The sequence below is a fragment of the Borostomias antarcticus genome (assembly GCF_949987555.1).
Source record: "Borostomias antarcticus genome assembly, chromosome: 2".
NCBI lineage: Eukaryota > Metazoa > Chordata > Actinopteri > Stomiiformes > Stomiidae > Borostomias > Borostomias antarcticus.
The window spans coordinates 11,285,639-11,309,752 of record NC_140235.1 but is presented as its reverse complement, the minus strand read 5'-3'; the positions used below and the strand labels follow the sequence as shown (position 1 = coordinate 11,309,752).

At 47.6% G+C, this 24,114-nt stretch overlaps 2 protein-coding genes across 2 annotated transcripts in view; one reads left to right on the top strand and one right to left on the bottom strand.

Annotated features, from left to right (window-relative positions):
- The window catches only part of heatr5b (HEAT repeat containing 5B), a 31,579-nt gene extending 12,016 nt beyond the window's left edge, over positions 1-19,563 (bottom strand). Inside the window, exons 1-28 of the mRNA XM_084452429.1 lie at positions 19,394-19,563; positions 19,061-19,272; positions 18,217-18,325; positions 17,671-17,820; positions 17,087-17,258; positions 16,766-16,923; positions 16,096-16,393; positions 14,411-14,566; positions 14,074-14,324; positions 13,333-13,444; positions 12,811-12,963; positions 12,592-12,691; positions 11,876-11,985; positions 11,241-11,404; positions 10,512-10,687; positions 10,074-10,179; positions 9,393-9,583; positions 8,902-9,061; positions 8,583-8,772; positions 7,269-7,438; positions 6,138-6,285; positions 5,526-5,705; positions 5,135-5,392; positions 4,015-4,196; positions 3,859-3,927; positions 1,900-2,079; positions 614-851; positions 1-194 (exon numbers count right to left, since the gene is read on the bottom strand). The exon at positions 1-194 is cut by the window's left edge and continues 55 nt beyond it. Of these exons, the coding sequence (XP_084308555.1) occupies positions 1-194; positions 614-851; positions 1,900-2,079; positions 3,859-3,927; positions 4,015-4,196; positions 5,135-5,392; positions 5,526-5,705; positions 6,138-6,285; positions 7,269-7,438; positions 8,583-8,772; positions 8,902-9,061; positions 9,393-9,583; positions 10,074-10,179; positions 10,512-10,687; positions 11,241-11,404; positions 11,876-11,985; positions 12,592-12,691; positions 12,811-12,963; positions 13,333-13,444; positions 14,074-14,324; positions 14,411-14,566; positions 16,096-16,393; positions 16,766-16,923; positions 17,087-17,258; positions 17,671-17,820; positions 18,217-18,325; positions 19,061-19,272; positions 19,394-19,519 (4,713 nt within the window). The 5' untranslated portion in view covers positions 19,520-19,563. The remainder of the gene's footprint in view (positions 195-613; positions 852-1,899; positions 2,080-3,858; positions 3,928-4,014; positions 4,197-5,134; positions 5,393-5,525; positions 5,706-6,137; positions 6,286-7,268; positions 7,439-8,582; positions 8,773-8,901; positions 9,062-9,392; positions 9,584-10,073; positions 10,180-10,511; positions 10,688-11,240; positions 11,405-11,875; positions 11,986-12,591; positions 12,692-12,810; positions 12,964-13,332; positions 13,445-14,073; positions 14,325-14,410; positions 14,567-16,095; positions 16,394-16,765; positions 16,924-17,086; positions 17,259-17,670; positions 17,821-18,216; positions 18,326-19,060; positions 19,273-19,393) is intronic.
- Positions 19,564-20,300: 737 nt separating this feature from the next.
- On the top strand, positions 20,301-23,931 carry gpatch11 (G patch domain containing 11). The gene is made up of 8 exons (XM_084461319.1): positions 20,301-20,444; positions 20,617-20,843; positions 20,966-21,007; positions 21,256-21,376; positions 22,405-22,495; positions 22,614-22,745; positions 23,075-23,156; positions 23,639-23,931. The coding sequence occupies exons 1-8, from the start codon at positions 20,395-20,397 to the stop codon at positions 23,692-23,694; spliced, it is 801 nt and encodes a 266-aa protein (XP_084317445.1). The 5' UTR covers positions 20,301-20,394; the 3' UTR covers positions 23,695-23,931.
- Positions 23,932-24,114: the final 183 nt, after the last annotated feature.

The following is a 24,114-nucleotide window of genomic DNA, read 5'->3' as shown; positions in this document are numbered from 1 at the left end:
GGCGGGCCCCTGAGGGGGAAGGGCGGCGGTGGTCCCGGGGCCCCTGGGGGGAGGAGACCCCTCCTCCGGCTCCTGGCTGGCCCCGAAGCCCGTGCTGCTCAGCCACAGGGCCACGGCGTGCAGGACGGGCGCCCAGGAGCCGCGGTAGTGGACGCGGGCCGTGTCGATGGTCTCTGGGGTGTAGAACGCTCCACCTGGACACAGGCACGCACGCACGCACAGAGAGAGAGAGAGAGAGAGAGAGAGAGAGAGAGAGAGAGGAACACGATGATGGGATGATGGATTTAAGGCAGCGATAAGAGTCGATGAGAAGTCCCGCTGTTTTTTTTTAAATAAAAATGTGTATTGTGCTCTATGTGTAGAGCCGTCGAGCAGCGCCCAAGATGAGCGTCAACATTTCTAGACAGTACAGAGTTTTCGTCAAGTTTGTTTGATGTTTGGAGTCCAGCGTGGCTGTTTGCTGTGGTCCATGGGGGTATGGGGATAAGTGTATAAATGTATATGTGTATATTGTATTTGTATTGTGTTCATGTGAGGCAATGTGCAGACGGGGCAACAAATCTCCTGCAAAGAACCATCAATCAATCAATCAACCAATCAACCAATCACTCACCATCCGGCGGCAGCTGGGAGGAGAACTCTGCGGGCAGGGTGAGCAGGGCGTGGTCTCGCAGCATGGCCAGCCACAGGCAGCTGAGCGCCGGCAGCTCCGGCTGCACCAGCGTGATCAGACTGTCGGGGGGAAGCACGTCCGACCCCAGCTCCTCCTCCTCCTCCTCGTCCTCCTCCCCCCTGCTCCTCGCCGGCTTAGACTCCGCCTCCTTCTTGATCTTCATGGCCACCACATACACCTGGAGGGGAGGGCAGGGGGGCGGGGTCAGTCTCCAGTCAGCGCACTCTCTTGAACGCGACACCGTGTTTTCTATTGAGTGTACTTGTAGGTAGGGCTGGGTTAAAAAAAATCGATTAATCGATTCTGAATCAAATGATTCAGAATCGATTCATGAATCCCAAAATCGATCTTTTATTTAATGAATGAATGAATAAATGAAGGAATGAATAGTTCATTAATTCATCCAATGATTCATTCATTCATTCATTTTTGGAAATCAGTATCTATACCCAGCCCTAGTATTGATGTGTTGCATAACTTAGCAGTCATGTAATTAAGGTTACAGCTAAAAGAAAAACAGGTTTTAGTAACACTAACCGAATCGATATTGAATCGAATCGAATTGAATCGTGATAATCGATTCTGAACCTTGTGAATCGGAATCGAATCGATTCTTGAAATTCGAATCGTTACCCAGCCCTACTTGTAGGAGGAGTACATTTAGAACTAGCCCTGGTCCAGGGTCTTCACTTCGGTGAGTAACAAAATAATATCTTCTATAGATACGCTACTGCAGACCGAGTGACAGAAATCAATGGCGCAATAAATGGTCTCTGGCAGGGCGGTATAGCAGGGGTACTGCCCTGGACCCGGGCTAATTTAGATCCAATGTGAACGGTGAGTAGAGATCGGTATGAAAATTTCACCTCACGATTATAGTGACCAAAATGATCACGGTTGTCAGCATTATCGCGGTATTGTTAAAATATGCTGAAAATGTGCAGAAACTACTGATACACACACTGAAATCATTTCACCAAGTTCTATACTGAAAACCACACAATACAATTAGGAGCACTAGGCAGTTTTTGTTTGCATAAACATTAAAATAAAGTGTCTTGGAAACTGTTGCTAACTTTGGTTAACGCTGGGCAGTATTTAGAGTTTTTCAAAGCGCTGAAATCAAACATGGTTTTAGTGATAATTTTATCACGATAAACTGAATGGGGATTTGGTGGAGTTTTGTGGTTGTAGCGGTTGTGGTTCCACCCCTGGTCCCTTCTCACCTCGGCCCAGGCCTTGAGCACGGCCAGCTTCTCCATGGTGGTGGCGCTCTCACTGTACAGCTGGCTGGACGAGCCCTTGCCTGCCTGCACCTTGTCCAAGGACGACACCAGCAGGTTGTGGACCCGCCGCAGGTCGTTGAGGTCGCTGACCACACCGCTGCCGATCCACGTGCTGCAGACCTGCGCGCATGCACACACACACACACGCACACACACGTACAGTACACACACGCATGCACACACGCACACACACACGCACACACACACACGCACGCACACACACGCACACACACACACACACACAAATGTCAGGGTGAGAGGAGCCTGCTGTCTCTAAAACCTCCATCTGCTGAGTGAGAGAAAAAAAAAGGCAGCAGAACCAGACGTCTGTGGCTCAATGCTGATCTGTGTTTCATAAACACCATTAAAACCATTTAGACAAGTGGAGAGACTCTTCCAGACCTGTCTCAGTAGGTACATACATCTCTCTCTGCAAGGGCAGATCAATGAGAGCGGCTTTCTTCACCAGCAGGTTACACACAGAAATCCCCTTTCTCACAAGCAGACGGCTGAATACAAGGTTTTATTCCAAGTTACTGTCCCACAAGAGAGCACAGAGCAACAGAGAGAAAGAGAGAAGATAGAGAAATATAGAGAAGAGAGAAAAAGTGAGAAAGTGTGTGAGAGAGCAAGAAACGAGAGAAAGGGAGAGCGAAATGGAGAGATGGAGAGAGAGATTGAGAGAGAGATGGAGAAAGAGAGAGAGAGATGGACAGAGAGAAATGGAGAGAGAGATGGAGAAAGAGAGATAGAGCTACAGTATATATAGAGAGAGTGAGAGCATGCAGAGATGGAGGGAGAGAGAGAGAGAGAGAGGGTTGAGTTTTTGACAGTGCTCCTGGCAGGTATGTATATTTAGAGAGAGAGAGAGAGAGAGAGAGGGAGAGAGAGAGAGAAAGAGAGAGAGAGGGGTGAATTTTTGCTCCTGGCAGGTATGTATATTTAGAGAGAGAGAGAGAGAGAGAGAGAGAGAGAGAGAGAGAGAGAGAGAGAGAGAGAGAAAGAGAGAGAGAGGTGAGTTTTTGTATATTGTATATTTAGAGAGAGAGTTTTTGTATAATGTATATTTAGAGAGAGAGAGAGAGAGAAAGAGAGAGAGAGAGGGGTGAGTTTTTGCATATTCTATATTTAGAGAGTTTTTGTATAATGTATATTTAGAGAGAGAGAGAGAGAGGGAGAGAGAGAGAGAAAGAGAGAGAGAGGGGTGAGTTTTTGCTCCTGGCAGGTATGTATATTTAGAGAGAGAGAGAGAGAGAGAGAGAGAAAGAGAGAGAGAGGTGAGTTTTTGTATATTGTATATTTAGAGAGAGAGTTTTTGTATAATGTATATTTAGAGAGAGAGAGAGAGAGAGAAAGAGAGAGAGAGAGGGGTGAGTTTTTGCATATTCTATATTTAGAGAGAGTTTTTGTATAATGTATATTTAGAGAGAGAGAGAGAAAGAGAGAGGGGTGAGTTTTTGCTCCTGGCAGGTATGTATATTTAGAGAGAGAGAGAGAGAGAGAGAGAGAGAGAGAGAGAGAGAGGGGTGAGTTTTTGCTCCTGGCAGGTATGTATAGAGCCTCCCACTGCCACTCATTCTCCACATAAGTGAAAGAAGAGCGTTAGCGGTCAGACTAACCCTGGACATGTCTCCGTTCCCCAGGGGAGATGACTCACTACATGCTGGGGTCACAACCAGAGCTGCTGCTGCACAGCATCACATAGATTTTGTATAGATTCGTAAAGTTTTGTATAATTTGTAAATTGTGCATTTAATTTTTTGAGCACAACACAGAGCAACATTTCATTGTTTGTACACTGTACTTTTACACTTTTACTTAAATCTGAATCAGGGAACACACGCTGGAGCAGGGGAGGGGGGGGGTATCAGGTTACATCTAGGGAAGTAGGCACTTCACCTGGCAAGCCTTGGCCGTGATGTCAGATGGCGTGTCGGGAGAAAACGCGGGCCTGAGGGCGGCGCCCACCTGTGGACATGGAGGAAGCATGCGTCAGCGGCCAGCTCATTTCTCCGCGTGTATGCGCCATCGGGAGCAGGGGGCTGACAGACTCACGTTGGCCTGGTACTGCTCCAGGATCACGTGACCGGGGAACTCGGGCTCCGGCACGGAGGCAAACTTCTTGATGATGTCCTCCAGGGCCTGCAGGCCCGCCATGCGCAGTTGGTTGCTGTGGTCCGTCGCCGCCATGAAGGCCATGCGGATCAGGTCCGACAGGTGCAGCACCAACAGGTCACCTGACGAGGAGGGGGAGAGATATACCGAAGATTTGAAAGACCTAGAGAAGGGGGGGGGGGGCGCGGCTTCTTCAATGTCTGAGTGAAGCGCTTTAAGTACTTAAATCAGGCTTGAGGCTCCGTTTCAACTGAGTTTAAGTTGAAGTTTGCATTTCAAGTGATTTGGTCGGAAACGTGGGAGTGCAGAGCCAGCGTCAGCTCAGCTCGAGGCCGGACGGCACTAATCTGGACTGGCTGCCGTTGCTGGAGCTCTGAGCTGCTAGCTGACTAATCGTCACTCTGACTTTGTGACCTGTTGAGCGGTTCACCTCTTAAAAAGCTCTTCTATCTGTCAGGGTGAAAAATCCTCGCTGCTCCGCTCCTCATGTGGAACCCGTGTTCTCCTAACTGAGAGAGCTCATTACTGTAAACATTCTCTCTGTTCACGTGACTCAGGATAAACACCCTCGTGCTCTGATCTGACTCAAAGGCCTGAATGCAAAAAATGGACCAACATTGATCACCGCCACTCATCAACCTCTCATCGTTAATAATAATAATAACAATAATAACAATAAAAATAGATTTCATTTCTAAAGACCCAAGGACGCTTCACAGGGAGAGACAATTCAGACAGACAACAGACAGACCAGAACAAAACACATAAACCTATTAACTAACAACTAACTAACTAACTGACAACTAACTACTGTAACTAACTAACTAACTAGCTACAGGCCGAAGGCCTTGGTGAACAGGTGGGTTTTGAGGGCTGATTTGAAGATGTCCAGGGTTGGGGGCGTTATGAATTATTAACAGAATGCATCTGATGTTGGGTAAATAATACACGCTAAAACAAGTCATTGTGTACGAGGGCCAGCGCTGTGTGTGTGTGTGTGTGTGTGTGTGTGTGTGTGTGTGTGTGTGTGTGTGTGTGTGTGTGTGTGAGAGGTACCCACCTTTGGGGTTCCTGGCCTTGGCAGAGCGGGCGGTCGCCAGGTCGAAGTGGGCCTTGTCTGCGTTCTCACACAGCAGGATGATGCGGCACAGACAGTCGGCCGCGAACACCCGCGTCGCCCAGCGCGGCGCCACCGAGGGCTTGGACTTGTCGTCCTCGCCCAGGGCGGTGAACATGATGTCGTCGTCCATCTCGTCCTTCTTCTCGGAGTCCTCGTCTTCTTTACCCCTGTCGAGCGGAGCCACTGCCCCACCCACCTCTGCACGTGGGGGGGGGGGGGGCAGACAGTTAAAAACTTTTGATTTGAAGACAAAAAAAGACACATTTCTAACCCTAGAGATGTGGCGGTCTATAAGGTAGGACGGGTCTTTTGGGGAAGCAGTATAATTAACCTGTCGTGGCGGCCAGGACGTCCTTGCAGAGCTTCAGCCAATGGGAGAGCTTCTCCACGGCCAGCGAGGACAGCATGTGGCCCAGGGTGTCGTGGACGTCGGAGCAGAGCTTCCTGTCCGTCTCCCGGTCCAGCATGCCGAACAGAACCCCCTCCAGGCCCGTCTCTTTGATGTTCAGATCTGGAACAGGGACAGGGACAACATCGAAGCAAATCACATAATGAATCTACATAGATCCTAAATGGAACCACGAATTGTTGCCAGAATTTATTCAGAATAAATTCCTGGTGCTTCTGAATGTACTTGGCTAATTCTGGTTAAATCTCTCCTCTCTACCCGACTATAGAGATTGTTCTGGAATAAGACCGTGGAGATGGTACAGAACTGGTTCTGGTATGAAGTGGAGATAGTACAGAGATGGTTCTGGTATGAAGTGGAGATAGTACAGAGATGGTTCTGGTATGAAGTGGAGATAGTACAGAGATGGTTCTGGTATGAAGTGGAGATGGTACAGAGATGGTTCTGGTATGAAGTGGAGATAGTACAGAACTGGTTCTGGTATAAAGTGGAGATGGTAGCGAGCTGGTTCTGGTATGAGGGGTTATTACTCACTGATGGAGCTCCTGTCCTTGGCGTCTCCAGCCCTCCTGGCCAGGCTCATGGCGTATTCACACACCTCGGCCGCCTCGCGCTGGGCCAGCTGCCGCAGACACGCCACCGCCGCGCGCCGCAGCAGCAGGTGAGAGCTGCACAGGTGTACCTGAGGGGCCCGCACGCGCACACACAAATACGCACGCGCACACACACAAATACGCACGCGCACACATACACACATACATACGCGCGCGCGCGCGCACACACACACAGGCATACAAGCACACAAAGTCAAAACCACACAAAATATACACTCAGAAACTCAAGACGTTTGGATTTAAGAAGGCAACGCGCAAACATGATTAATTTATTCCTAAACATCACCACGCATTCATTTATAAACATCACCACGCATTAATTTATAAACATCACCACTCATTCCTTTATAAACATCACCACACATTCATTTATAAACATCACCACACATTCATTTATAAACATCACCACACATTCATTTATAAACATCACCACACATCCATTTATAAACATCACCACACATTCATTTATAAACATCACCACACATTAATTTATAAACATCACCACGCATTCATTTATAAACATCACCACGCATTAATTTATAAACATCACCACACATTCATTTATAAACATCACCACGCATCCATTTATAAACATCACCACGCATCCATTTATAAACATCACCACACATTCATTTATAAACATCCCCACACATTCATTTATAAACATCACCACACATTCATTTATAAACATCACCACACATTCATTTATAAACATCACCACACATTAATTTATAAACATCACCACGCATCCATTTATAAACATCACCACACATTCATTTATAAACATCACCACACATTCATTTATAAACATCACCACGCATCCATTTATAAACATCACCACGCATTCATTTATAAACATCACCACACATTCATTTATAAACATCACCACACATTCATTTATAAACATCACCACACATTCATTTATAAACATCACCACACATTCATTTATAAACATCACCACACATTCATTTATAAACATCACCACACATTCATTTATAAACATCACCACGCATGTCCCATAGAACCCCCCCACCCCCCCCGGGGCTCTTACGCAGAGGCAGGGCACCAGGCTGGACAGGTTGACGTGTCGGGGGGCGAACATGTGCAGCTGCTGCAGGCAGGAGATGGCGGCGGCCTGCACCAGAGAGTCGGAGTGGTCCTGCATGATGGCGCAGCCCACCAGGCAGGAGGAGCGGATGGTGGAGATGGTGGCTCCGTTCGCTAGAGAGACCACGAGACGCGTTAGCGGGGACCGTAATAAAGTCAGTCCGTAATAAAGTGCTATAGAAAAAGAAGAAGCTTTTTGGTATTGTTTGAAAATGTTGGTATTTAAATTACCAATTTGATATTAATCGATTGATTGATCGTTAACATTACCAATGATCGATTCAGGGACGTGCTTACAATTTGCAACCCTTTATTACACAGTGAGACACACGCACACCACGCAGTGTAGGCGCCATCTCCTGCTCTTAACCTGATGACCTTCCCCCAAGGGCAGCCCGGAGCAGACAGCAGGCATGGGCCACGCCCGGAGCAGACAGCAGGCATGGGCCACGCCCGGAGCAGACAGTAGGCATGGGCCACGCCCGGAGCAGACAGCAGGCATGGGCCACGCCCGGAGCAGACAGCAGGCATGGGCCACGCCCGGAGCAGACAGCAGGCATGGGCCACGCCCGGAGCAGACAGCAGGCATGGGCCACGCCCGGAGCAGACAGCAGGCATGGGCCACGCCCGGAGCAGACAGCAGGCAAGGGCCACGCCCGGGGGTCAACCAAGTGCTCCTGTCCGTCTTCGCCAGGGACGGATAGCGTTAGGGATCTTTTCTTCTGCATGTTACTCATATTGGGTTCTTTATGGGGGAAACCCTTGCGAACGCGGGGAGAACATGCAAACTCAGCACAGTAAGGCCTGGAGACCTTCTTGCTGTGAGGCGACACTATTGCGCCACCTTGCCGCACGTAAGCAATTTTGGGGTTCAGTGTCTAGCTCAAGGACACTTCGGCACACTCCGGAAGCTGGGATCAAACAGGGGACCTTGTGATCCCCAGCAGGCCGCGCTACCTTCCGAGCTAAATATGCTTGAGTTAGTGTATAATCCCATGAAAATAAGAATTGTGGTATTCCCCTTACCTTAGAATGATCCCTTTATATCTACATCTACAAGGAGGCTGCCATGATGAATTAAATGTAATTGTATTGAGTTGGTTGCAATCTGCAACCACACCACTAGGTAACGCCAAAAACTACACACTGCACCATTATCACGGAACACGGTAGAAAAAAATTATAGATAGTTATATAGCGCTGCCATCTGCTGGCGTTATTAAAATGAACAGTGGAGATGGGGGGGGGGAGGGTTTACCCTGCAGCTCGGGCCCCACGGTGGTGATGAGAGCCCCCAGGCAGCGGCCCAGACACTGGTGGACCTCCGTGTGGGAGGGGGGCACGGTGAGGAGCAGGGTGAGCACCAGGGACAGCGTGGGCTCCACGTAGCCGCGGTACATGGGCCCGCTGGAGTCCACGATGAGGGCCAGAGAGTGCAGCGCCCACGTCTGACCGTACCGGAGGAAGGAGAGAGAGAGAGTCGGTCAACAGGAAAAGACACGCCGCCCACAGGCTGGATCAGTCAAAAACCAGGGAGTCTTGAGGAGGAGTGATCTCTGGATCCCCCGTCACCTCACCTGGACCTCGTGGGAGGTTCCATCCTGGGCCAGGGCCAATAGGATGCTGACGCTGGTCTTTAGGTGCTGGCCTGAGCCGATGCCGCCCACGTAGCGGTGCAGGCAGCCCAGCGCCAGGGAGTGTCCCGTCCTGGACACCACGTCACGGGCAGACTTCAGCCTGCACACAGAGGAGGGATGGGATCTCACTATCCACCACGCTCGGGTGATTGAAAGAAAACGCAAAGGGTCACAGTCACGCTTGTTTAAGTTAATATTATTTGGATTAAATGCTTATGTCACTGTAGCCATTTCCCTACACGTTAGTCGGAGTCGTGGAAATCAAGGAAAAACTTCAAAGGCCTTTGGAGGAGCCCTTTGACGTTTTTCCGCGATTCCATCTTCAGAATTAATATTTACTTAAATAACCAAGCGTGACTGTGCCCCTTCTTCTCAATCAATTTCAATCTTAACAGTTTTTTCATCTAAGACGTTGTGAGCAGACGGAGTACTTGTCGAAGCTGTACTGGGCCATCCTGGCGATGAAGGTGGCCTCTCCCACCACCTGGGCCATCCTGCCCAGGGCCTCCCCGGCAGCGCAGCGCAGGATGGGGTTGGGGTTGTCCAGGGCCCCCATCACCAGCGCCAGGGCCGACTTGCGCACCTCCTCAGGGCCCAGAGTGCTCTTGTTCTCCGCAAGACCCTACGAGGACATAGTAGGGTCAAAGGTTATCATACATTATCTGTGTTTACTTGGACCCTAATATTCCACTAATAAATCAGATTAATAGCCCAACCAGAATAAAAAATGTGTCATGTAGCCACCTCAATCGGGAAGGGACTAATCCGATCCAACCCGATCGGAATAAGTTTTCAATCGTTGATTGTTTACATGCTGCCTGTTCAGTGTGAGTTTACCAAAGAAGCCTCCATGACAAGCTAGCCACCATAATGTTGTGCGACAAACCACCTTCTTCAGTCAATATCACTTTGCACATGTCAAAAAAGTTGTATCCTGATTAAATGCTTTGTGGCATGTAAAGGCACATGTCAATGTTAAATTGGAGTCTTTAATCAAAATGATCGGAATCAAGAGATACTGTCCATGTAACCGCAGCGATTGAAATCTGCAATGCTGATAAGTCCCCCCAGTGCAAGGTCATGTGAGTGTGCACTCTGTCCGCGCTCCTCACCTTGAGGGCACTCAGTACCGCGGTGAAGATGTTCAGCTGGACCGCCTGCTGGCGAACGCCCTTGGCCTGTTTTATACACTCAGCAAAGTGGTCCAGCATCTGCAGTCTGACTCACACATGCACACACGCACACACACACACACACACACACAGAAAGACACACCCACACATAGACACACACAGCCACACGCACGCAGGCAAGCACACACACACACACACACACACACACACACACACACACACACACACACACACACACACACACACAGACACACACAGACACACAGACACACACAGACACACACAGACACACACACAGGATGAATCACATTACATCCGATTAGGAATTGCTCCTTTTTCCTCCACTTCTATCCATAGCCATGCTTCCAGTCAGGGCCTGTGTAGAGAGCTGATCCAGCCCCAGGCACGGCCTCTCACCTGTGTTTGAAGGAGACGTGAGGGAAGACCACTCCGAAGAGGGCCACGGAGGCGTCGATGACGGACACGCCCAGGGGGAGGGGTCCGGGGATGGCCTCGCCCACGGGGACGCGGAGGTAGATGGAGGAGGGGTCGTGTTCCAGAGCGCCGCTACCCGACGCGCTGTTGGGCTGTAGCTACACGGGAACCATGGCACAAAGACACCAACAACTCCTTTTTAAAACAGCCTGGAGCAGCTTAGTAACGAGCGGGGGGAGCTTGGGTTTGTAAGGTGTTCTCCTCCGAATTGCCAAGCATAGTAACTCTTCCTAGCGAAAGTGGTTTTCAAACGTTTTTAGCCACCGGTGTGCATAAGACCTAGCCTGATCATGTGCACTGACATTCTGTTTAGCTCCACAGGTCAGTCTGGACATCCACCCATTCAAGCTGATTTCCACCCGACGAGATATTTGCCGGGCCAATCACAACCGTTTATCTAATACGGGGCGGTTTTGATACAACAACTATACCCACTTGATACGACGACTAACCCACGTTCTGTCGCTCTGGTTGGTTGTAGGTCTCCAACTGCATCCAGAGGCATTTAAGAGTAGGTCTGCGACTGTGGATACAGTAACTCCCCTTGGAAATCGAAAATAAAACGCAGCATTTCCAGACCCTTCGCATTTTTGCGAATTGGGTCTGGCGAAGCCAAGCTACACGAGAGCATTAGATGAGTGAAAATGTTACCTGGTCCTCGATGGACTTGTGGTCGGTTTCCTGCAGCCAGGAGCCCATGAGCACGCTGTCGTCATAGTGGCAGAGTGAGCGCAGCAGGGAGGTGGTGGTGTTGGCGGAGTTGTCCGTCAGGGTGAACTCTGCCACCAGCTCCCTCAGGAGCGCGTTGAAGCTGCCTGAACGTGAGACGCCGAGAGAGAACAGCACGTGAACCTCTGGATTCAATATCTTATTGTACAACAACTACAGTAGTTCCGACCGCGCATCGTGATTGACCAAGACGCATTCGGAGCCGTGCCAGTAACCGCGATATGCCAACGGGCGGTTAAAGTATCACTCCGTAAACGCTGTCAGCTGGGCGTTAAGTTGCTTATAGCAACGGTAAACAATGGAGAACTATGTTGGTTTGGGGATGGCTGAAAGCAACACAGTTTAACGAAATGGAACACTACTAACCCATTGTTTTCAAAAGAACATTTAACAACAGTGCATAAAAAAAGCACTAACACCCTCGAGGTCGTGCTTGATCATGGTTATTGGCATCGTCAATAAAGCGCTCCCTCTCGTGTGTTATAGCTTGAGTGTCAGAGCCGTGATCGTTGCAGCGGTTGGTCTTATCTGAAGGCGAGGTTGGCTGGGGGTCTTACCTTCATATGTCTTAGGGGGTAAGAGAGCCAGGATGTCGTAGAGTCTCAGCCTCACCATGGCTGCGCTGGCTTTCAGGTGAGCACCATGCGCCTTGATGACTGCAGGGACACTGGGGGGGGAGGGGGGACACGAGTAAGGACGTTAGGGCTGGGCAATATGACCCCAAAAATTACATCTGGATTTTTTTGTATGTTATTGACGATTCACGCTTTTAATTTTTTTCTGTCATGAACTCAAGACAAAACATGATTCGAAAATAGTTTAAAAAAAATTAAAACTACAGTAAACGCCGTTGGCTATATGTGCAATATTCTGACCTCTAATCAGACTGAACTTTTAGTCAGAGACAGAAGAAGCAGTGCAAACATTTAGTGGCTTTTAAGTACGTCATCAGTTTATTTGTTGGGTTTTGTCGAGTTTCTGTAGCTTACTACAGAGTATAGGCTAAAGAAAATGGCCGTTTCAACACAACAAATTTCATCATATTCCAAGGAAACGGCGACAGCCTACGCTGTAGTAACTACAGTATAGAGAACTGTTGGCACTGGCCTTTATTTGGAGCTAATCTTGATTTATTTTAACGATTTAGGCATTTTTCCACATCGTTCAAAAACACACAAAAACTCGAGTTTATCTAATTAATTTGAGATATCGGCCAGCCCTAAAGGATGTATTTCCACCATCTTCAGTCCCAGGTGAGCCTGGTTATACTCACTGTGACATCATGGTCATGGCGCACTCGATGGGAGTCATCAGCCGGCGGATCACGTCCTCGGTGAGCAGCTCAGGACAGTGAGCTACAAAACTACGCATCGCTGGGGAGAGAAACAGAGGGCCATGATTCAGGTATATGAAAAAGACATCGCTGTGTGTGTCGGATGTGTCGTGTGCGTGTGTTTGTGTGTGTCGTGCGCGTGTGTGTGTGTGTCCTCACCGCAGAGCGCTCCAGCGCGTCCCTCCAGGGTGACCTGCCAGGTGAAGGAGTCTCCGCGGGCCTTCTCCGCCTCCAGCTCCTTCTGGGAGCGAGGGAACACGTTTCTCCACAGCAGCAGCATCTTGGGCAGGTGGTAGCGCACCAGAGAAGGGCCTGTGGTCCCGCACACACGCCAGGTCTTAAAACATACCTCTCCAACATGGCTTTCACCACCAAGCTTTACTTGTTTTAATACCTTAAAGTGTTCTTAATTTGCATTCTGTTTTGCATAGTTTTTATTCTATTTTACACTATCTTTTAATTTTTTATTATTTTACTTCTTACTTCTTTTAAATCTGTTCTCACTGTGCTTATATGATTTATGTTTTTATCCTTCTCCTTTAATGTACTGTGCTACATTGATTTGTATGAATGGTGCTATATCAATAAAATGACATGGACACACGCACACGCATGCAAATAAGAGTCAGAGTTACAGTCAAGCACAGAGAGTAGAAGGGAGCGGTCAGGCGAGGGCCTCACCCAGGGTCATCAGGGCCCCCAGGAGGAGCCAGCCGGCCTGCGTGCGTTGCAGGGACAGACGGCTGTTCTGGGCTGCGCTGCGGAGGAGGTCCTCGGCGATGCTCACCACCAGCTACGACAGACAGGAACAACGCATGTCAACAACCAGGAAGTCATAACTGACTGTGTCAGAAATGCCTGATGAGTAAGTGAATGGGAGTCTGGCAGATGGGTGAAAATCTGAGAGCTGACAGAAGGGAAGAGCACTTCCCTCCCGATCCATGTAAACAGCCTTGAGTTTAGTGGTGGTTGCACTTGTCTGTGCCAAGTGCCAGGACTGAACTGGGAAAGAAAGCCTTTAATGTGCTCTGCTCCACATATACTGTATATGTGAAGGAATAGCCTTCAAAAAGCCAGTCTGTAACTTTTTATGCTGCTATTTTGGCCAGGTCTCCCTTGTAAATTAGATCACTGATCTCAATGGGACTAACCTGGCAAAATAAGAATCTTCTACTTCTACTGTACTACTACTACTGTACTACTACTACTACTACTACTACTACTACTACTATTTCTAGTTCTACTACTACTACTACTACTACTACTACTGTACTACTACTTCTACTACTACTACTACTACTACTACTACTACTATTAATACTTCTACTACTATTAAGAATAACAACAAATGAATTATCAAACTGATAAAACAGTTCCCAGAGTAAGACCCTGTGCCTAAGACAGAGTTAGAGGGATACCCACCTTGCCCTTAGAGTGGGGGATGCCCAGAGGGCACTGGTGCACCCCTCCCAGCAGGGCGGCCATGGCCAAGCTGTAGCCGCTCACGGCCTCTGGGGAGCTCTTCAGGTTGTTGATGCGCTCTGCGCAGCGCTCCAGCAGGGGGGTGAGCTGATAGGGCAGCGCCACGGCAACGCAGCGCAGACACCAGGCGGCCGCCAGGCGCGCCGCCATGCTGGGGTGCAGCAGCACCGACGTCACCGTCTCCAGCAGGCCTGCCGGGAGAACCGCACGGGTCAACGCTCACACTCGCTGTGGACCGTACTGTCGACGTGTGTGTGTGTGTGTGTGTGTGATTTACCAATAGAGGGCTCCTGGATGAGGGGCGAGGCAGTAGCACTGAGACTGTGGACCAGGCTGCCCAGCTCTTTGAGGGCACACACCATGACATGCTGACTGGCAGAGACGTCGGCCGTCCCCGCCCTGTTCTCTCCACTGGTGTCATTCACTACCGCCTCTGACCACAGGGGGGGGCAGAGGAGCAGAACACAGGGGGGGGGGGGGGGGGGGGGGGCAGAGGAGCAGGAGTGGTCAGCATGACTTGTCATCTTTCAACATAAACAGCTTCAAGCCTAGATCTTTATCTAGGCCTGAACCTGTACTGTACGTGTTGTCAAATAACCAATGCTACAGGTAGCACTACTCAAACAACAGCACATGGGGGGTTCATGTAACTCTCAAGTTCATGGTACAGTATAGGCCTAGCTAATAAAACACTAATAAAAGGGCACACCCAAACCTTTTCAAAAGTCGCCAAATTCTGGGTCCTTTTTTTTTTTTTTTTTTACCGCTGACCAAAATAGTGAATGTCCACAGAAACATAATGAAGCCACTCAGTACCATGACTGGTCTACCTGACCCCGATGTGATGTCATCCTTATATGCCACAGTGAACAGGGACCCATCCCCAGGGCTGTACACTACCCAGAGACACCACACCACTGACGCGCTGCTCTCTGCCTCACACCCACAGCTCTGCGGGCTCATTCTCACCAAGATTAATACTGCAAATATACCCGCGTTATCAACATGGAGGTAATATTGCATCAGACTTTAATTAATCTGTGACTTTGTTCAATCTGTGTCAAAGCAGAGCTTGCTCTGGGTGTTTGGAAAGTTAGGCTCACTAACACTTACAGGGAGTATGGTGGTCAGTATGGTGGTCAGTCTTTATTAGTGAGTTTGAGTGCTCAGAGCTCAACGGGAAGCGATGGTGTTTGCATGGCTTTGTTTGAATAAGAGCAGAGCAGAAAAATAGCTTGGACCCACATCCTTTAAGAGTTCAGAGGTTTCAAAGAGAATCACAGAGTAAGAACCAGCAGAGGTTAAAAAAAACATGAAAATGATCCAAGATAACTGCTGAAAATGAGGTGGGCGTACAGTGAGTATTATACTGAATGTGTCTTCATTGATAAATGAGGTGGGCGTACAGTGAGGATTATGCTGAATGTGTCTTCATTGATAAATAAGGTGGGCGTACAGTGAGGATTATGCTGAATGTGTCTTCATTGTTAAAAAAAAAAAAGAAAAGGCTTGCTACTGCTGAGTGTGTGAGTTCAGTTTAGTAAACAGGCAAAGCTATTCAGCCAACTGACAAAAAGTAATGGCTTTTAACAGGGTTTAACACACTTGCTATGGAACACATACAAAATGCATTGATAGAATGTTAAGGTGCAGGAGTTGATATGTGTGTGATTGTAATATCTGTAGTGTGCGCCGTAATGCAAGACTATCATTAGTATTCATTCTGTTCAGGGACAAATAGAAAGGGTGAAGAACAATAAGATAAGAAGGGGAAACTAGATCAAACAGACGAGATAGCAGAGAATGTTAGGATGAGCTAGTACGGCAAACTCCACTCAACACAAGCAAACCACTCCGATGATTCAAAAGTAAAAAAAAATAAATATATATATATAAATATATATATAAATAAATCATGAGAAAAATTGAAAATAATAATAATAATAAGGGACGAGTACTTACTCTGTAATGCTCTGAACCGTGATATTTCCCCCCCATCTACCTCCTTACCCACAGCCCTCATCTGCTTGCCGATGGCCTGGCAGATCTCCTTGCCGGCGGCGATCTGGGCCTTCTCCCCCATCAGGCCGCCCAGGGTGGCGCGCAGCATGAAGGAGACGCAGCGCCGCGAGTACACCGCCTCCACGTGCGTCTGCGTGGCCCGCGGGTGGGACACCAGGTCCAGCACGTGGGACAGGAAGGTGGCGAAGTTACGCTCCAGCCACTGGCCGCCCAGCGTAGTCACGAACACGACGTAGGCCTGAGGGTCGACAGGGGAAATGGGGGGGGTTAGGGTTAGGCTCCGCTGCGGCCGTCAGCGTCAACCGTCGGCGTCCACACTCTACCGTCAAAAATCAAGAAATGAACCTCGATTCTCGATTCTCTAGCGTCGGACGTCGGCGTCGAACGCAACGCAGCGGCTGCAGTGCAGCTGCTGTCATTAATTACATTGGATTCATTTCCTCAGCGTCTGATGGTTGATGCTGACTTTAACGGACCCAGTAGAGCCAAGCCGTTAGGGTCCTCGCTGGTGTTACATCACCAAAGCCCAATCTGTGCCCAATCTTTGTTGCATTAACCCCCCAACCACCTAAATGGATAGCATATATAAAAAAAAGCATGGTTGCCTTACCTGTGTGACTCCCACCCGCACCTCCCGGCTCACGGACCCGCCCCCCTTTAGCATCTCGCCCCCGCTCTTAAGGAACCCTGAACCTCCGCGCAGGAAGCCCGTGGCCATCAGCTCCAGCACCTCCTCCAGCGTGGCCCTCTTCATGTTCTGCCGCATGACTGGGGAGGGGGGGGGAATCAGAGACACCAGCATCAACCACTAGCACACTGAGAGGAGTGACTGTTAACCCAGCTGAACTTGAACCCCAGTACGCTAACAGTACATGGAACATCGAAGAATAACAATCTAAGACTTGAGAGCTCGGCAGGCAGTCCCTCTCACCAGCTGCTTGCTTCGGCATCAGGGCCGTGGCCATGACCGTCCCGAGCAGTTTGGACACGGACACGCGCACCCCATAGTTGGAGCCCTCCAGGGCCTTGAAGCACAGCGTGGCCACGTTCTCCAGCTCCGTGGTCCACATGAACACCGCCTCGTTCTGCAGCTCCAGCAGGCACTGCTCGTGGAGAAGTATTGATAAATATTACATTAATACAGTTTGTTTTAATGCTTTCTATTATACAAACAAAGAGCCCCTAAATAACCTTCCCTCTCCTTATTAAGGCGATTTGCTCTCCGTAACAGGCAAATGCGCTCGTTGCAATGTTTGGGAGGAAATTATACACAACTATAATAGAACACAACTATATCACACATGCCTGCATTAGGATGCTGGTACTGACTGCCTCCCTGCTTGGCACTCAGCATCAAGGGCTGGAACGAGGGTAAATTCCTGCGCCATACTAGCGTCATGTCCAGTGGGTGTACTTGTACAGTAGGCCACTAGGCTCCAGAACCATTGGCTCTCAAGGCTACTTACTTACTTACTGTCACGTATTGATGCTGATTCTTCACATATATTCACCCACCTTAGCTACGGCACAGCGCACGGCCATGGACCTGTCGGTGAGCAGGGAGCGAGCGTTCTTGTAGATGTCCCTGTGGCAGGAGGCCGCAGCCCCGCCCAGACCACTCAGAACCTTCTGCAGGCTGAGGAGCATCTCCCCACGGCCCTGGGACTAGACAGAGGGAGAGATAGAGAGAGAGAGAGAGAGAGAGAGAGGGAGAGAGAGGGGGGGTGATTGGCATCTTTAAAGGTCCATATTTCCATTGGCTCAACATTACAGTAAATATGTCTGTAGCAGTAGGGATCAACAAGTCAACAACATTTGATTATAATTTATACATTCCTAACAAGACCATGAATTCCATAGAAACCATGGTTGACATACAGTATAGGCTTTATCATGAGAGACTGCTGTGATGACCGAGCAGGAAGACATGGGTCATCGAGGTAGAAACCATGGCAAAAGATTGCTGTAGCCAGGACTGACTGACTGACTGACTGACTGACTATCTAAGTAAGTAAGTAAGTAAGTATGAGATGCTGTTGAACACCAGAGCTAAGCCCCTACCTCTGCACTCTTTAAGGCCTTCAGGAGATTGTTAATTGTGTCAGGGAAGGAGCTTCCCAGCATCCGGCCCATCTTCTCATAGAAAGCCCCGACACATGCCACTGCAGCGCTGCAAAGCAAAGAGTCATGGGTGGAAGACAGACAGCAACTCAGTCACTACAGACTTGAGACATTCAGATGGGACATTAAGACATCAGACAGGCTTTGTTTAAGGCTCTGCCTCCATTATGTGCGCTCAAGTAGCCCTCATACCCCTTCCCACCAACGCGAGCCTAGTTCTGGTTCTGGGCTGGTGCTGCCACTTAATTACATCACTATACGTTTCTCTCTTTCTCAGCAGCTAGCACCAGAGACCAGCAAAGGAGTCGGGCCGCAGTTAAACCAGTTTTCGGAGCCGAGAGACAGGATCTTGGCTGTCGAAACACATGAAAAACTAGTTTGATAGATTAGGCACCAGCTACGAACTAGCCCGCAAAATGCCTCGGTCGAAAAGGGCCTGAGATTTTTCCATACTGTATACATGCGCCAAATGCTCTCTGCACGTTATGACAGACGTGATTTAATCTGGAAGGGACAAAGGCATGAGGTATGGCCCCTTACCAACACCTGAAAACACATCATGCTTAATCCCCCTTTCAGCTGCCCCAAAAAGCATTCTGCAGATTAACTTTAACCATATAATCCATTGATGATTGGTGGTACAGTATGACCAAAACCCTTCGTCAAGTAAAATTGATGTCATTGTGTGTGCATCCCCTTAAACATCAGTCCCATTAAATATACTTCATTTCATATTTTCAGTACATGGTGATCATACAAATTTAAAAACCTCACTGTAACTCACAGTTTGGTGGGCAGGTAGGCAGGTGTGTCATCCTTGCTCTTGATGATGTCATTGCACTTGTCCAGTGTCTGGAAGACGGTGAAGGTGTCCCCAATGCTGTAGAGGGTTGCCAGGTTCTTGGCCAGCAGTTTTCTAGTCGGGGGCCCGGGAGCGCTGCTGATCAATCCTGTCAGCTGTTCCACAAGCTTCTTCTGCTTCTCCTTCACATCAACCTACAGCCAAACACACATGATCACCACATGGCCGTGACTTTCATTACTATAGCCTTCTGTAAAAGTGCTTACCAATATCAACAAAAGACAGCAAAATCTTAGCGCCCCTGTAAAAAATCACCTTATTTGCTGCCACGAGCACCTTATCCAGGAAGCGGAGCCATTCAAAGATGAAGACAGGCCGCTTGGCCTCAGTGATCTGGGCAAGGGCGTCTTCATTGAGAAGGAGACTGTGTGCCAGCTCCATGGCAACAGGCTCAGGGTTCCTCTACACAGTCACAGCCCCAAATACAAAGCCTCACCTCTGAAAAAGAAATTAGGAATCTCTCTAGGTTTTCTCTCATCACAACCACTTTAGTATGAGGGGTCAGTTTATCAGCTGCTGGTGAATACTAACGTCGAGTCAGGGGGAGATAGCTACTAGCTAGATAACGAGAAAACAACTTATTGACTCCGAAAAATATTTGGTTCGAAAAGATGCAGTCCCCGTTATCGTTTCAGCATTTCCGACCAATTATACTGTTATGCACTATCAGCCAGTCTAGCGAACATTAGCTAGCTAGCTAATGTGACAGCTGAGCTGCTCAACTTAGTGGCCGAGCAGTATAGTGCTAGGTACAGCTCGCTCACATCACACTGTGAATCAATCAATCAATAAGTCATAATATATAAAACAAGTATAAACACTTAGCTAAGAGGTAATAATGAAACAATCAAATGTACACCATGTTCATCTCTGTACCTGTTTCTGAAACCTGTATGAATGACGTAAATTTGTAAAACACATCCGGGATGGGCGGCAATGAAAAGCTTCCGATAAGAAACTTACTACAAAATGATTTAATCAAAAGATATTTGGGACAAAATCAGAAAATGAATCAGCTGTAACTATATTTATTCACTCAAAACGTGTATTTATTTTTCTATCTTTGTTCTTACATTCTTTCAAAAGCGGCTTATACAGTATGAGTCCGGAACCAACTCTAATGGGCAAGTTACTACCCAGAATCTACATTGAACGAACCAAACATCTTTTTTTCGCAGCTAACCCAACATTGACATCAGTAATTGCTAGTATTTCGATTTTGTATTTGCTGTCTGATAAATTCAACACAGTCCATAATGTCTGATGATGAAGAGGATTACATGTCTGACGCTTTTCTTAGCAAAATGTGAGCTTTTTCAGACACCTTAAACCATGTTAGCCAGTTGGCTAGATAGCTTGCTATGCAGATGGGTAACTAGTTAGACTGTGTAAACTATATTTGGGAAGCTACCTGGACTGATCAATTACTGATAATATCTTGTCAATGTTCTTAAAGCCCCTGTATATCTCTCCTACAGGCAAGATGTGAAGCCTGGCATTCCTATGGTCAAAAGGGTGAAAGAGGCGATGAAGAAAGAGATAAAACACGAGAAGAAGAACGTTGATAACCGTCAAAAGCCCATCAAGGTTCTGGAGAAAGAGAGCCGAGAAGCAGTGCTGCAGAACACCATTAGCAACGAAAACAAGGGATTCGCACTTCTGCAGAAGATGGGTTACAAAGCTGGACAAGGCCTTGGGAGGGGAGGTCAGTCTTAGTGATTTAACTAATATTATGAGCTAGCTAATAGTAAGCCGCCTTGCGGTTTCTTTGGGAGTGTGTATTTTATTTGTTTGTCCTTCACTATTTGTTTTTTCTTACCTACCTAGGCGCAGGAAGGGTTGAACCCATTCCACTAAACATCAAAATGGGTAAGAATTGCATGATATTGACTTAGTGCAAGATTCAAGATCCGTTTATTTCGGATACATGTGTACCATGTGTACCATGGTTTACACTAGGAATTTGACTAAGGTAATGGCATACACAGACGACAGGACAGGGTGCAGGACAGGACAGTGCAAACACATGACAGTGCAAATGCAATACAAAATACAGTGCACTGCAGAATATAAGAATATATATTTGCTTATATCTTTGATTGGATTATATCCCTTAGGCAGAGAGGGCATTGGAATGGAAGAGGTCAAGAAGAGGAAAGCTGAGGAGGAACTTCAACATTATCATCAGAAAGTGCGGGCTAAACAACAAAATGAAAAACGTTCCATGGAGGACTATAGGTAAGTAGTGATGTGGTGCATTCCTTAAGTAGAGAGGTTTGCAATGATTAAAGGATGTTTATTTGTCATAATGTACAAGATACAGGTACCTTGGACAATTAAATGCTCAATGGTATGGTATTATGTCATAGAGTTGATCTTGCTATTGATTTTATGTCTAAAAACAAGGCCTGTGCATTGTATAATAATCCATCCATCCATCCATCCATCTTCATCCGCTTATCCGGGGTCGGGTCGCAGAGGCAGCAGTTCCAGCAGGGGGCCCCAGACATCCCTTTCCCTGGCAGCATCAACCAGCTCTGCCTGGGGTATCTTTAGCCGCTCCCAGGCCAGTGCGGAGATGTAATCCCGCTACCTAGTCCTGGGTCTACCTAGTGGCCTCCTCCCAGCTGGACATGCCTGGAACACCTCCCTAGGGAGGCGCCCAGGAGGCATCCTCACTAGATGCCCGAACCACCTCAACTGGCTCCTTTCGACGCAAAGGAGCAGCGGCTCTACTCCGAATCTCTCCTGGATGACTGAACTTCTCACCCGATCTCTCAGGGAGACCCCAGCCACCCTCCGGAGAAAACTCATTTTGGCCGCTTGTATCCGTGATCTCGTTCTTTCGGTCATGACCCATCCTTCATGACCATAGGTGAGGGTGGGGACGAAGATAGACCGGTAGATCGAGAGCTTTGCCTTTTGGCTCAGCTCTCTTTTCGTCACAACAGTGCGGTAAAGCGACTGCAGAACCGCACCAGCTGCTCCGATTCTCCGGCCAAGCTCCCTCTCCATGGTTCCCTCACTCGTGAACAAGACCCCCAGACACTTGAACTCCTTCACTTGGGGTATAATATTGTATTGTATAATAATAATAATAATAACAACAATAAGAAGAAGAAGAAAAATTGCATAATAATAATGAATACAGGACCTTGAGGGTCTTTTATTAGCCACACGACAAGTGATCCACACAAAGTACAGTACTCTATACTCTATGTGAATTGTACTGTGTTGTGGTGTGTCCTTGTGTGTTGTTATCCCAGGGTACGAGTGAGGACAGACAGGGAGGAGCGGAGGATTGAGGAGGACCTCAAAAGAAGCGAACGCTCCTGCCAGCAACTTGATAGTCAAAAGGTTTGACGCATTTTAGTAGAGCGGTTGCAGCAATCTAATTACCATGTGTCCAATATACAAATATGACAAACATGTTGTACAGTCCATCTCGCAAGACAGAATCTCCTTTTATTTCCAGGGTGTCATGGTCCCTAGGGAAGACTGGTATTGGCCTAAAACTGATCCTGATGAGGATCCTGATGAGGAAGATGATGATAGCAAGGAAGAGGATGAAGAGGAGGAGGATGTGGAAGATGCAGTGCAGTTGACTGTAAGTAGTTGTTTTGGTCACATTTTGGTCATGCTGCTGTAGGGCTATATGTTGGATCTACGAAGATCGATTTAACTTTAAATATTGGTGTCCGACTGCTTAGACTTTAATTTAGCCAGAGAATCACCATTCATTGAGATAGTTTAGGACTCTGCTCAATTTGTGTCTGGGATATCATCCCTATAATGGATAGAAGTGTTGAATATTTCAGCTCAGTTCCTGATTACAGATTCAGATTAGTTTATTGCATGGTAGTTTACACATACTAGGAATGTGTTTAGATTGATGGTATGCATAACACCGATTATGTGTCTTATTGCGTTTTCTAGTCCCTGGACAAGCTCCAGATTTTGACATCATATCTGAGAGGGGTCCATTTTTACTGCATATGGTGTGGGACTATTTACAATGGTGAGCAATGAGCATGGTAAACAGACGTTGCTGAATGGCTTCTGTTCATGTAGTCACCACCTTCACTATAACACATCTGAATGATGTTCATGTAGTCACCACCTTCACTATAACACATTTGAATGATATGTTCATGTAGTCACCACATTCACTAGTAACACTTCTGAATGATATGTTCATGTAGTCACCACATTCACTAGTAACACTTCTGAATGATATGTTCATGTAGTCACCACCTTCACTATAACACTTTTGAATGATATGTTCATGTAGTCACCACCTTCACTAGTAACACTTCTGAATATGTTCATGTAGTCACCACCTTCACTAGTAACACTTCTGAATGATATGTTTATGTAGTCACCACCTTCACTATAACACTTTTGAATGATATGTTCATGTAGTCACCACCTTCACTTGTAACACTTCTGAATGATATGTTCATGTTGTCACTGCTTTCACTATGTTCATGTGTCCTGCAGATGAAGAAGATTTGTGTTCGAATTGCCCAGGCGACACTGCAGCAGACCATGACTGAACCCACAGAACAGCTGTTGATAGGGAAGCCTCCTCCATGTTGGGCGTCTGAAATCATGGACTGTGTACATCAGAGCAGACAACATTTGGCCATGTCAAACAGTAGACTGATCTGTGAGAGCTTTGTTTTCATGTAACTCTTATTATTTAGCATTTGATGAGACAAAAGATTTTTCTATTACCACTAAGTTATGTTTGTGTGTGTTTGTGTGTGTGTGCGTGCTTGCGTATATGTGATGGTGCCTCCCCCATACTTTGAATTTTGAATAAATTGTTTCAAATGTTATTTCATGAAATCGTGCAGTTTTTTGTGATCACATGACCCATGCAAGTGTCAGCCAAGAACATGTAGGTGTATGCGCGCAGGTGGTCTGCATGTTTGGTCATAGCATGTTGCACATCCTGGAAACAGCAGAGGACT